The 14,068-nt window shown below is 49.3% G+C and overlaps 2 protein-coding genes across 2 annotated transcripts; both read right to left on the bottom strand.

The window, feature by feature from the left end:
• Positions 1-467: 467 nt before the first annotated feature.
• CCDC8 (coiled-coil domain containing 8) lies at positions 468-2,969 on the bottom strand. The gene has a single exon (XM_081031439.1). It carries the CDS (start codon positions 2,146-2,148, stop codon positions 907-909), a length of 1,242 nt encoding a protein of 413 aa, XP_080887565.1. The 5' UTR covers positions 2,149-2,969; the 3' UTR covers positions 468-906.
• Positions 2,970-11,689: 8,720 nt separating this feature from the next.
• Positions 11,690-13,086, bottom strand: PNMA8C (PNMA family member 8C; the record flags this gene model as incomplete). Its single annotated transcript, XM_081032068.1, has 1 exon — positions 11,690-13,086. Exon 1 carries the CDS (start codon positions 12,302-12,304, stop codon positions 11,690-11,692), a length of 615 nt encoding a protein of 204 aa, XP_080888194.1. The 5' UTR covers positions 12,305-13,086.
• Positions 13,087-14,068: the final 982 nt, after the last annotated feature.

A 14,068-nucleotide genomic window follows, 5' to 3' on the forward strand; every position in this document is an offset into this window, starting at 1 on the left:
TGGTGGGGGTTGGATGGGGGACACAAACAATGCAGACATGTTCTCCAGCTCCCACAAGGCCTTAGCAACCCGATTTCTCCCCATTGTAAGCACCAGTCACAACACACGCCACATTACTACACCACGATCCCCCTTTTGGACTGTTCCTATTGCAATGATTTGTCACTGTGTCCAGTGGCCAAGCTGCCCCAGATGTTGGTGGGGCACAGTCAGTGCTACTCACAGCTCTGGCATGAAGGGTCCCAGAATCTGCATTTAGACACATTTTCCAGATGATTCTTTTGTCCCTTGTAAAACGTATGAAGTGTATAAACTACAGGCCCTGGACCCTCGGACCTGGCAGAACCCAAGGGTGTGGGGATGGCAAGCAAAGTGACATAAACACAGGTCATGGAGGGGACACAAGGGCATGACAGAATCACCCTGGAGCATTCTTCCTGCCAAGTCCAAAGCCAAGAAATACGTTTGTAAACATTTTTATTTGCATGTTGGCTTGTGCCCTCTTTGTAAATTCAAGGAGGCAGTCAATGTGAAGTGTGCAGGAGAAAGGGAGATGAGAAAGGGGAAGAGAGGAATTTCTCCCTGCCCTCGCTCCCTTTTCCAAGCTGAGCACCTGGAGTTGCTTTTGAGGAAGTTAATGCAACCCCATTGTACAGGTTTCCTTCTTTACATTCCTTAGGTTACTAGAAAGACTTTTAAAAATCAATGCATGAAAGATAAAATTTTAACATGAAAAGGGGCGCTAGGTAGAGAGGTGAGGGGCACTGCCTGGCCTTCACGCTACCTCCCATTTCAGGTGTGGAGGCAGAAAGATCATCTCCGTCCAAGGGCAGGAGAGGGAGCGATGCGTCCTGAGTGGCCAATAAGTTAGTGGGTGGCGGGTGCTCTGGCTTCCCTGCCAGCACCTCACAGCAGATCCTCTTGTTCGCCCTGCTCTGCTTCTGCTCTGGCCTCGGCCCTCAGCACCCTGAGGCTCCTGGCCTCGCCTGCCCTGGGGACTCTCTTGGGCAGGGTTGGCACCCGGGGAGTGTGCCAAAAGGCTCTCCGGCGCTTGCGAAACCACGAGAAGCGCCCAGGGGTCTGGAACCTCACTGTCTTCACCTGTTTTCGGGCCCTAACTGCTGGGGTGGCTCCTGTGGCCCCCGAGGCAGCTAAGGCTTCAGCTTCCCGGACAGCTGGGGCCTCTGCCCTATCGTTATGTGCAGCCTCTGCCCCGTGGTCAGCTATGGCCTCTGCCCCCTGGTCGTCTGCTGCCTCTTCTCTCTGATTACCTGCAGCCTCTGTGCCCTGAAGTGCAGATGCTGCTTCCACCGTCCTGTGCCTCCTGAAGGAGGCCCAGTTGATCTTGGGCCTCCATCGTCTTGGAGGGGCCTGAGGCACTGGCCCGTCTCCTGCATTCCCCACATTATCCCCCCCGCTGGCACTTCCTGGCACCCCATCCCGCTCCACCCTGGTAGAGGCCTGCTGGGCCTCGCCCTCTCCTGGGCTGGACCTCGGCGTCCAACCCTTCACCCTCTGCTTCAGCTTCCCCCAGGAAACCTGGCTGACATACTCTCGCCACCTGTCCGCCTTAGATGGCTGGGGCCCCGGGTTGTCCTCAAACATGGGGACCGGCAGGTTCACGCGGCGGCGGGCCGGCGGCGCGCTGGGTTTCTTCTCCCCACGGCGAAGGAAGGCCTCCACCAGTTCCTCGTCATCGTCGCTCTCCAGGTCGCTCCCCAGGAACTTGCTGCCGAGGTAACTTACGGGCATTTTGCGTACCTTCCTGCCACGCCCTGAGCCTTTGTGGCCCTTGTTACTCTTCTCTCTGGAGGTCTCGAAGTCGCTGAACTCGCTATCGCTGGCGTTGCTGCTGTCATAAGTGCCCACAACCAGCCGGGGAGGAGGGGTCACCATCTGCTGGACTCTCCTCCTCACTCGGGGCTCCTTGGGCTTTTTGGGGGGCTGGGGCGGGTGAGGGGTGCTCTTCTCAATGATGCGGGCCACGTCCTCCAGGGTGCGGCCTTCTTCCTCCAAAAATTGGGTCAGCCGCTCCCGAAATTCCGCCTCCTTGGTGGCAGGCTTGGAGATGACCCTCCAGACGCCCCCAGCCAGCCTGACCTCCCGGGGGATGAGCAAATAGTCGACGTCCTCCCCAATCTGCAGCATCCCCACGGTGGAGTCCTCCTCCCTGCGGAACACCTTGCCGATCTTCTTAAAGGTCCCCACAGGCTTCAAGGCTTCCACGAGGACGTCCAAATCCACATCTTTGCAGACGTCGGGGACGCTCCAGAGGATCAGGCAGTCGGGAGACGGGAGGAAGCCCCAGGGGAACCAGCCCCCCACGTGGCTTTTCTCGAGGGTCTTTAAGATCTCCAGGGTGAAATCTGGGGTGGGGGCAACAAGCCCAAACGACACGAAGCCCCTAGTCTTGGGGGTCGAAGTGGTGGCGGGAGGTCCCAGCAGCCCCGAGAGTCTCACCTCCCCAGCCGGAGATAAGCCAACACCTCCCAATTTCTCTGCTTGCAACAAGTCCTGTCTGGACCAAGGCAGAGTCCCCTCTTAAGGACTGGTGGAAATCAATTTCCAAGATGCTTACGTGAGCCGGGGTGAGGTCAGTCCCGAGGCTCAAAGCCCACAGCAAGCTTCAAAAGTGGTGTCCCGGCTCCAAGTTGGGGCGCACGGGCTGACCCGGGCTCTTCCTGCCCCAGGCACAAGGGACGCGCCTGGAACTTGGGAGAGGACTTCGCAGACAAAGACAGCTCAGCCGCGGCTATTCAATATGGCCGAGGCGCTAGGAGGAGCAGCCCAGCCCCTCAGGAGGGTCTCCCGCCCCTCGGCAGGCTGCCACCCCAGTCCAGGCTGACCTTGACGCGCCTCCCGGCTCCCTGCCCGCGCTCGCGGTGCTTTGGAGCTCCGGGGAGGGAAGTTCCTTCTCGTCCTCCCCCAGGGTGAGGCCCACCTTCCCCCTTCTCATTTTACACTCCCAGACTCGAGAAGACTGACAGCGGGGCTGTCCACTCCTTTTGGGTCGCCCTCACTCCCCTCCCGCACGGGGGTGTGGCCGCGCCCCGGGCCTGGCTGGGGCCACCGCCTCCAAGCTGAAAGCCGAGGCCCACGTCAGCACCTCCGAATAAGGCAGCAATTCCCAAACTTACCATCCTAAACGTGCGGGTTCCAGCCAAGCCCAGAGGTGGGTGTGCTAATGGGGCCGTCCTTTGGAAAGCCACTGACACCGTATATTACCATTCTAAATTTATGTGACTTCTGGTACCAGCAATTCCTCCCTATATACCCATAAATAGGGGTGGGAAAAGTGGTACCAGGATCTTAATGCACCAGCTGTACCAGTGGGGCTTGGCACACAGTAGGTGCTCAACAAATATTTTTGAGTGAAGTGAATGAATGAACCTAATTGTTCAGCAGCGACTGACTTAATTTTATGGTCTATTACAGTGAAACACTGAGCAGCTATGAAAAAAGGATAGTTAACTTTTATAGAGCACTTTCCTATGTGCTTAGGCACCACTGTGAATGCTTTCTATGAATCAGCTCATGAAATCTTCACCATAACATTATGAGACAGGTAATACAATGATCATTCCCATTTTGTAGCTAAGAAAATAAAAGTCACAGCCAGGAAATGATTGAATCTGGATTTGAATCTGAAACAGCCTGACCTGGTGTGTGTGTGTGTGTGTGTGTGTGTGTGTGTGCGCAAACATGTACTTAGCACATGTACAAGCTCTGCCAACACTAGCTGTTTCTGGGGAGGGGTCTGGGGACCCCAACAGGTGGTAGAGATGTGTCCTTTTCACTCTATGTCCTTTTGGAATGCTTGGCTTTTTGGCAATCCAAAATGTTAATTAAAACAAATGAATTTAAACCAAAGGTCCTCAAACTGGGCCACAGACATAGTGGTTTCCTGGGATTCAGGGGCCAGGATTTGCAAAGCTCCCCAGGTACTGCTGAGGCAGCCAGGTCAGCACCAATATGCACAATAATAACAATGGCATTAGTAATAATAGTTAACTTGCACGGAAGATTTCCTTGGAACCAGGCACCCTGAATAGCCTGTTGTTATGAATGCTCAAAAGCTATAGGGTAAGGTGCACGCCTTCACTATCATCTTCTTACAAATGGGGACACTGAGTCTGGTCTGAAGTTGCACACCTGTAAGTGGAGGGGCTGATATTTGAACTTAGGCACTGGAGTAACCATCCAGGCAAGCTTGGAAGACACAGCTGTTCTTTATCGCTTGCCTGGATCCACAAAAAACACCTCTTCACTGGGCTGCCTGCTTTCCCTTTGCAGCCTGCAATCCATCCCCAACTGGCAGCTGGAGGGATCTTTTAAAAACGTAAGTCAGACCTATCTGTACTCTTTCTAAAATCCTCATCTAGGAGTAAAATCTAAGTGCTCAGCTCAGCCCACGAAACCCTGTCAGTTCTCCTCACTTCCCTCTCTATTTCACTCCACCACACCTGCTGCTTTTTCACTCTTCCTCCAACAGTATGTTCGCCCCCAACCTCAGGGCCTTTGCACTTGCTGTTCCCTCCACCCAGAATGCTCTGCTCCCACCTTCGCTGGCAATCTCCCTCTGCTCAAATGGCACGTTTTTTTAGAGAATGCCTCCCCCCTCCCCAACCCTCTCCAGGGCCCTATAGCTTAGGAATCCTTAACCATGCCATGCCATGGACCCTTTCCAGCTTAAAGTGTTTCAAAGCATAGATTGCATCCATTGGATTACAAAGGAAACCAATTATAATGAAATACAGCTGTCAAAAGAAAAATTCCAACAGTCAAAAAAAAAAGTAAAGAAACCTGTAAAATAATGACTTTAATACACAGTATAAAAAATTGTTAAGACAGGGGACACTAAATCTTCTATTTTTGACATTTGGACCTCTGGTGTAATTCAAATTAATAAGTGCAATTTAGCTTGGGAAGTTTTGAAAGCTTTCTTTTCTTTGCCTCTTGATGATTCTCTTTTGTTTCTATTAATTCGGCCCAGTGCAGGCCCTGTGACTTGGGAAGTTTTTCATCTGTATGGGATCCACTCTTCTGGCTCCAACTTAAATGTACATAACGTATGGAAAGCTTGCCATAAACCAACTTTACCGCACCTTCCCCCTCCCCCAACTACAGACCAAAACAAGTTACAGCCTGGTTAGTAAATACAAAACTTGAGACCAAACAAAGACTCAGCGCAGTAGTTTGCAGTAGTTTCCAGCTGACTGGCCAGCCGACCCTCCTCTTACTTTAATAAATCTATATTTCTATCTGACTCGTGAATTCTTTCACCGCCCGCGAGCGAGCAGACACAACAAAAATGAATACGTGTAATTTTATTTAACTCAAGATATGTGGGTTTATTTAACTCCTGACGGAACCAGGCAGATGTTTAGAAAAAGAGGAAAGGGAGAGATTAAAGGAAGGGAAGGGAAAGAGGGAAAGAAGAAGGAAGACGCTTGGGGAATGGAGGGAGGTCAGGGTCTTAGCGAGGCCTTTGCACAATTGTTGGCTCACTCGGTTGGCTTTGCTTCGCTGGATTTTCTGCTTCTCTTCACCAGCCCCAACCCGGGCCTCTGCCCAAGCCGGGCCTTGCGCCACCCGGCTCCTCCCTTTTGCTCAGTTTCTTGCCTTGCCTCCCAGCGGTCTCCATGGCAACGAGGAGACGCGTTCCAAAGCGCGGGTTGGCTCTGAGAGGGTAGAGCGCAGCGGGACGGAGTGGGGGGGTGGGGGGCGGAGCAGGGCAGAGCCTCTTTCCCGCTTCTCATCCCTTCCTTAAGTCTGATGCCCCAAGTCACCTTCTCTTAGAATCTGCTTCGTAGAGGCCCAAAGCTAAAAATCCCCTTTTGAGGAATAATGGCTTTAGAATCCAAATCTGAGAAGTCAAAATAATAACCTCGCAGTTGAGACATTTGGGCTGTTTCTGTCTTTGGTTGGAAGGAAGGGAGGGTTATCCTAGAAATGAAAACCTCATATGTTCAACATTCTTACAGAAATTGCCAACCTCTGAGCAATTCACTGTGGGTGTTTTAACTTGCCCAGGTCTCTGGCAGGCAAGTTCCTTCTCCAGCCGCCCCCGCCCCAAAAAAAAGGATAATTATAGTTTCCACTTTTATATTTATTTAAAAGAAATGAAAAATCAGAAAATAGGGGGAGAAAACAAAATATGGCCCAAATCTCTCTACCCAGCTTCACTTGGTTGCCGTTAAAAATAATAACAATAGTAATATTAAAAGTGACACACACACATGCTAAGAAAATGTTGGAGTTATAGAGAGGTGTAAAATGAAAAGCAACCCAGCTCCAGCCCCAAGCCTCCAGCCTCTCCCCCAAAGTAATCACAGTTAAATATCTGTACTTTTCCAGGGGGAAAAAAAAATGCTTACTTTAGCATATGTGTAATTTTAGAATTTACCCCATGGGGTGTTTTCACATCATCCTAAATTGTTTTCATCACAGCACGTACCACTTCCTGGTATTTTCTTATTTATTTATTGTCTCACCCTATTAGAACTTTAGTCCCATAAAGGCAGAGATAGTTAGCTGGTTTGTTCACTACTGAATTCTCGGCATCTAGAACAGTCCTACCAGGTGCTCAAAATATTTGATGAATGAATGAATGAATGATGCTAGATCTATTACTATAAAGCTTGCTTTTTTTGCACTTAATAGCATGTCTTGAAGTCTTTTATATCAATATATGCATATCCATCTCAGTTTTCCATCACATATGCCCACAAGGTGGGAAAGTGATAATACTGATTATAATTCACTTTTATTGAGCACCCACTTTGTCCCTGGCCCTGTGTATTTTCTCTTTTAATCCTCAGAACCTCTCCTATGCAAGTGTTATTCCCATTTTGCAGATGAGAAAAACTGAAACCCAAGAAGGCCGTACAGCTAGGAAGTGGCAGAGCTGAGCTCTGAATCACTCAGTTTCCTTAGATTCCAACCGCCACACTCTTTTTTTTTTAATTTGTTGGGGTGATATTGGTCAACCCCGACACTCTTTTTTTTTTTTTAATTTTTTTTTTTTTTTTTTTTTTGGTTGTTGAGAGCCCACTGGCCCATGTGGGAATCGAACCGGCAGCCCTCAGAGTTAGGAGCATGGAACTCTAACCGCCTGCCTGCGCCACCGGGCCGGCCCCAACCCCAACACTCTTAAGCCTCCATTATTTGCCCAGTTGCCTGGCAGGTTTGAGGTGGGGAATAAGATTGGTGAGAAATCCCCAATGACTTCTCTCCCAGATGACACTTGTAACCTTGGCACAGTCACCAGATTTGTCCTCCATCTTGAACGTCCAGAAATCAGGTCCCTGTCTACAATAAACAGGATATAATTTATCCACACCTCTGAACCAGATACCAATGGGTTAAATGACAGTACATAGTAGGTCCTCAACAAATACAGCAGGAAGCAGCAGTGACACCCTCTTTATCCTGTGCCCTGTTGATGCCAGGGCGCAGGTTAGGTAATATCCCCTGAGGGGCATTACTTTTAATGTGTTCACTAGTTTGCCGTCTGGCATCCCAGGTTCCAGAACAGCCTTTTGTCAGCACACGGAGAATGTTAGCACAAGGAGGGAGCTAGGCACACATTTATCAATTTCAGGAATCTGAGAGAGAAAACCACGCTACTGTGGTTTTTTTTGTCAATGCAAAACACAACTGTCACTGGACCCAGGATCTCAGTGGCCAACACTTAACAGCAGTCAATGAGACCATGTTAAGCGTTGGCACAGGACCTGAGAATGTAAATGCTCAAAAAATGTAAGCCTTGGTTTTTAGAAGGGCAGTGTTGCCTAGTGGTTATTCACGTAGACTTGAGCCTGGTTCAAATCCTGGCTCTGAAAACCACGCTGTGACTCCAAGGTCAGCTGGGGCCATCCCAGCCCCAAAGAGATCCAGCCTTGTGTCAGGAGCACAGGCTGTGGGCAGAAAGACATGGGTTACAATCCCTCTTGAGCCTTCCTGTGTGGCCTTAGGCAAGTCACTTAACCTCTCTGAGTGTCCCTTTCCTTATTCATAGAATGAGATGATGGTCATGATCATATAATATTAATAATACAGGTTCATATTCATATATCTCCTCTTCTGAAATCAAAAAAGCTGAAAACTTTGCAACACCCCCAAACAAATAAACATCTGGAGGCCAGATCTAGACCGATGTGAGGCTATGTATAGTCTTAATGTATTTCACTTTACATTTCCCTACAGAATGCTAATGAGTTTGATTATTGGAGCTGCCCCAAGCCTCTTTGGGGTGAATTACACAGTAAAAGATATAATCACGGTATCCATTTCTAAGATCCAGAATTCTGAATCACACCTGGCCCAAGGAGTTTGGATCAGGAGTTGTGGACCTACACTGCCATATCTCGAAGGCTGGGAAGATATAATGAATTGATGAATATGAAGGAGTTTGCACAGTGCCTGGAGCACAGGGTTGCTGTTATTGTTTTTATCCCAGATAAATTGTTTAACCTTTCCCATCAGCCATTGGAAGCCCCTGGAATAGAAGACAGCCATATGTTCTCTTGACCATGAGATCTGATAAATCACTTTTTTAAATAATCCAACCCTGGGAAACTTTCAGGCAACCCATGGGAGTGGTTTTCAGAACATGTTTTTAGCAGCCAGATTGTTTTTCCGAATTTAAATCTTAACACTGCTTCCCCAACACATCAAAGAGCAGACTGATTGCATTAGCATATGTTTATTTTTTGAAGTTTGTACAATAAGACATCAACCACAAAAAACAATGAAGAGTTTTAACTGAATCCACTTTTGAAATCGGGGGCTTACAAAGGACAGATGCAGGCTTCCACCAGCAGAACACCTAATTTACTCGGGAATTTTCTTTTAGGACCTGCGATACCAGAGATGTCTTGACTCAGACAGAAAAGCAACTTCAAATGGTATCAATTTTGCACAACTTGCATTGCAGTGTCAGGAAATTCTTCAACTGGTCCAGAAAAACTCAAAGAAGTGGTAGGAGATTTGGGGTTTACAGGCAACATTAAACAATCTCCCGTGCTGTGTATCACAAATATGAACGCTGTATGGGAAACACCCGAAACCCACAATAAGCACAAATACAGTCTTAATACTGCAATATGATGATAAGAAATGTCACACTGTCCCTTGCGCCTTAATAGGAGAACTGCATACAACCAACACATGTGCCTGAGGTTTGTGTAGCAGTTATTCAAGTCCGGATTCTGACCCAACAATGAGCCCAGTAGGCCAATATTCTGGGAGTGGGTGTGGCCAGGCTGGAAATTTACAAGGAATAAAAAGATCAATAGAGACCTACTAACTTCTAGACCAGGGATGCACTTGAAAGAAATTCAAATATACGTGTGGGGATGGCAGGAAAAGCCCTGTCTCAACCATTGCACAAAAGAAAAGGATATTGAGGGTGATGGTAGCGAGTCCGCTTGGGGACTGGACAGAAATCAGTCTTTGGGGTTTCAGGTTATGTCAACACAAGTGAACTCTAAAAATCTTTTGTGTCTTAACACCTCCGGCGAGTGCATAGACCTAACAGGAGTTTCTGACTTGTCTGGGGGTGGGTCACTTGTCTGCACTCTGGCTCTGCTAGGGGGGGCAAAATGGGGTAGCCTCTCAGAAATAAGAAAGGGGGTTTGATGCTGGAATTCACAGACACGATTGCCCATACAGTAATATCTTGGGAGTCTCAGTGTTACAATGTGATACCTAAGAATCTAAGCACACATTCACCCATGTGTGTGTGCAACTGTAAATTACATTTTTGAAAAGAAATTCAGCTCAAATATTTGCAGATCTCTGAACTAATGAAAGTTTGAAAATTCACAGGTCAGATGGCCTTGGACAAGAGCTCTGTCTACCATGGACATTTGGATTTTACCTGATCGGGTGTTTTGTTTTTCCTTCCTTCCTTCCTTCCTTCCTTCCTTCCTTCCTTCCTTCCTTCCTTCCTTCCTTCCTTCCTTCCTTCCTTCCTTCCTTCCTTCCTTCCTTCCTTCCTTCCTTCCTTCCTTCCTTTTTTTTTTTGGGGGGGGGGTTCTTCACCATCACAAGGACTTGGGGACTCAACGCTGTTAATGGAAAACTCTTGACGGTGACCTTTTAATTACTGACCTCCTTTTGGACCATTCCTTGGAAGTCTTGCTTTTTGTTCTTTAGAGAGTGGAGCGCACCCCTCCCCGCCCAAGTCAGAGCTTCTAGTGTTTAATTTAGGGAGACCCGTACCCTCACCCCAGGCGCAAATCAGAGCAGAAGTGTCCCCGTTCTGACCATCCCTGTAAGGGAGACCCAGCGTGTAGAGAACAGAGACAGCTTTTATAGAGTCACACACAGAGCAGTGAGTTCCTCAGAGGTGGCGATCAGGCAGCTCACTTTGTCAGGCGTGGTTTCTGCTTGTCGTGCAAAATAGGTTGCCTATCCTGGACAAGTTTGTACCAGAGGTACCTTCAAGGTACATCCTTTTATGAAACAAAAAAAGGCTCTAGACTTTGCAAGGGCAGGATTTCTAGCAGGGCCCAAAACGAAAGGGGTCGTCCTTCCTTCCTCCCAATACACACCCAGCAAAAGGGGCTGTCCCCAGCATCTCGCCGCGGGGGGTGTCGAAGCGGTCTTTCTCCCCCGAGATCACCCTGCCACGTTCTTCCTGTTTGGCTTCTCCTGAACTCTAGTAAGAGACTTTTAGCAACACCTTGGAATCCCGGACCGGATTTCTCCCTTCCTTTTCCTACAAACACCTGCTTGTTGTGCAGGCGCTGGAGCGGGGGATGAGGAGGGGGCCTTGAGAGCCCGCGGTCTCCATGGCAACAGTCTGACGCGCTGGTCGGCTCCGACTGCGACTGCGCAGCTGGTCCCGCGGGGTCGCCGGGTTGTCAGACGTTGTTTGCGGGTCTTTCAGACCCTTCCTCATTCAGAAGTTACCCTCACCCGCTGAAATAATACCCACTCACATACTCAGCTGCTGCTCTCACAACTACTCAAGTATTACCCACTTGAACTCATATTACACATACTCAGATGCTATCCACACCACTCATATACTATATTCAAGTAACTCAGATGCTGCCCTCACCTACTCAAATATTTAACATGAGTGCGGCAGGGGCAAGGTTTGGGTCTGTTTTGTTCCCTGCTATAGCCCAGTGCCTGGAACAGTGCCTGATACACTAGGTGCTCAGGAAATATTTATTGAATGAATAATCCATACTCTGTGGGTAACCAGATATTACCCACATCTATTCAAATGGTACCCACACCCACTCAGATGTAGCCAAGTAACTCACACGTCACTCACTTACTATGAGTGCCTTCCTTCTGTATCCCCGGCTCCTAGAACAGTAGTAAGACGTAGTAGGTGTGCAGTACATGTCTGAAGAACGAATGACCCACACTGAACCAGGTGTTAACTTTGCAAGGGCAGGATACACCCACTCAGATGTAACCCACAAGTTAACTCAGACAAAAATGCCCACCCTCACTCACTTGCCAGGTGTTCCCCAGGTCCTCAGGTGATACCCGTTCTCATTCAGTTACCCACTCAATTGAGTAATACCCGCTACACACGATCTACACTCACTTGCCTTTCCCAAAACTTCCTCAGCCGGTACCCACCCTCCCACAGTCGTTACCCACCCCCACTCAGCTGACACCCACCTTTCCTCACCTTCCCCCACGCCCACCCCACGTCACCTCACAGCTTCTTGTCAGATGCATGGTGCCGTCGGCGGTTTTTCTTGTGTTTCCGCTTGCCCCTCTTGCCCTCTCCAGCCTTGTTCTCCTTCTCCACCGAGTCCACAGGTGACACCCGGTCCACCCCCGCGGTGGCCCCAGCCCCCAGCTTCTCCTCCCTCCGGGGCACACAGAACTTTCTGGCAGGCAGCTCTCTGGGGCCTGTCACTGTCGGGCACAGTTCCTGCCTCAGGACCCGGGCCACATCCTCCACCGTCCTGCCCTCACTCTGCAGGAAGAGGTTCAGCTTGGTCAGGAATTCAATGTCCTGCTTCCGGGGCATGTAGACCACCCTCCACATGCCGCCCTTGCCCTTGATCTCCCTGGGGATCACGGCATAATTGATATCTTCCACCAGCCTAATGATAGCTGCCTTGGATCTCTCTTCTTCCAGAAAGGCCTTCCCAGCCACTTCGAACTTGCCCAGAGGTTTTAGAGGGACCCGGATGATCTCCTCGAATTCCTCATGGTTGCAATCCTCTGGGATACCCAGGATCATCAGAGACTTGTAACTGTCCACCTCGAGGGCCTTGCACCCGTGCTCCAACAGCGCAATGTCCTTTACGCCGAACAGCATCTTGCCCAGCTCTCTGAGGCAGCAGTATGTCCGCTGGTGCACACCTGTGCTGCCTCGAGAATCCAAAAAGTTATCCAGGATGTCACGACCCCTTCCCGAAGGCTCTGGGAAAGAGAGGACTCACGGACCCAATCTGTCCACCTTAGTCAGGGATACCCGGGGCTCTGCCTGCAGGGGCTGCACAGTAGCCGCCCTCCGGAAAGGCTGCTTGGGAATTCCTAGGGATTCACGCAAAGGGAAGCAGAGGGGGATGTCTGCCAGCTGGCTCGTGGCCCCTGGGCAAGGCCTTACCAGGGAGGGTCTGAAGATGCTGCTTCCCCTTTCTTGGCGGTGGCCTCCAAAGGTTTTGCAAGCCGTGGCAGTCTCAGCAGATCTGGGACTGCTGATCTCCCGGGAGCCGCTGCCACCGAGGTGCTGTGGGTGGAGGCCTGGCAGGCAGAGCCGTCAGTCCCTCGCCACGGGCCCAGAGGCTGCCCCAGTACCCTGTGGCCTGGCTAAGACCAAGATGTGGCCTCTGCACTTGCTCCCGCAGTGACGTCATTGCCTCTGCGGCCGGGCGGTCTCCATGGCAACCGCTAGAGCATCTCCTCTGCCATTGGTGGGGCCCAGCCGCATTGAAATCAGAGTCCAAGGGGGTCTTTCGGAGGTGAGAGGTAAGTCAATCGCTTTCAGAAGTACCCCCGACACACACACACACACACCCCTCCCTTATCCTTTGGGAAAAAGGCTGATTCCACTAGAGTGGAGACAGGGAAGATACAAAACGAGACTGGAACATCTTTTCGGGTCAGAAAGAAAGGAAATGCTCAAAGAATGACGAAAACAGGCGGAAACACACAGGAGCCAGCTTGAAGAGCTCTCACTGGTCAAATCTGGAAAAATTTGAGCATCAAAATTAAAAATGAGAGTAATAAATATGAGAATCCACGAGTCCCTGTAGACATATGTAAATGAATAAATGGAAGGTTTGGTGGAAGAATGTGAGTTTTTACCGTTGTCTCACATAAAACTTATGACTCAAAGGGAACAAAAGTATTTTTACGTGGAAAGTCTTTGTTTGTAGGACATACTCACTATAATATTCAGGAATAATATTCAGAATGATGCACCAAATTGACGATTTGCTCTCAAAATGGATTCAGAGGGAAAAAAGTATTTTGCACCATAATTGCTAGTTTCCTGTAAGTTTGTGATTGTTTCAAAAAAAATTTAAAGAAGAAAGAAATGTCCTGCATATGTGATCGCCTTCACAATGTCCGTTCCTCCCCTCCCGACCCCAGTAATAAAAGCTATAAAATTTAGGTTGGATTAACACCCTCCAAACTCCTAGCTCCAAGGGTGGGCACTGAGGGCTTGAACTAATCAACATAACCTGATCCCTCTGCCACAGTGATTGGTTTAGAAATGGTCACCCTGGTAACAGGGGTCTAAGCCAATCAGTTCGTTCTATCTTCCTAGTCAAGCGATTGGTTAAGGGCTGAACACATGAACTCAGTCCAATTAAAATAAAGCTCAGGACTTCTGTGACTAGCTATGAGGAGGAACATTCTCTCCATCCCCCTACATGTGAAAGAATGAACATGGGAGCTGCAAGAGGCCATCTTGGAACCAGGAGAGAAGCCATTTTGAGGATGCATTCTGCATCCCGAGTAAGGCTGAGCTCAGAGAATGACGGGAACATCATGCCATTGTCCTGATGACATCATGTACCTGTAGATCGAACCATGCCTGAAACTTACTTCCTATGAAACTTTTTTCTTAACT

Source organism: Rhinolophus hipposideros (genome assembly GCF_964194185.1).
Source record: "Rhinolophus hipposideros genome assembly, chromosome: 21".
Classification (NCBI taxonomy): domain Eukaryota; kingdom Metazoa; phylum Chordata; class Mammalia; order Chiroptera; family Rhinolophidae; genus Rhinolophus; species Rhinolophus hipposideros.

Bases quoted from the DNA above. Each gene is read 5' to 3' on its own strand.
- CCDC8 (XM_081031439.1), bottom strand. From the start codon at position 2,148: ATGCTGCAGATTGGGGAGGACGTCGACTATTTGCTCATCCCCCGGGAG.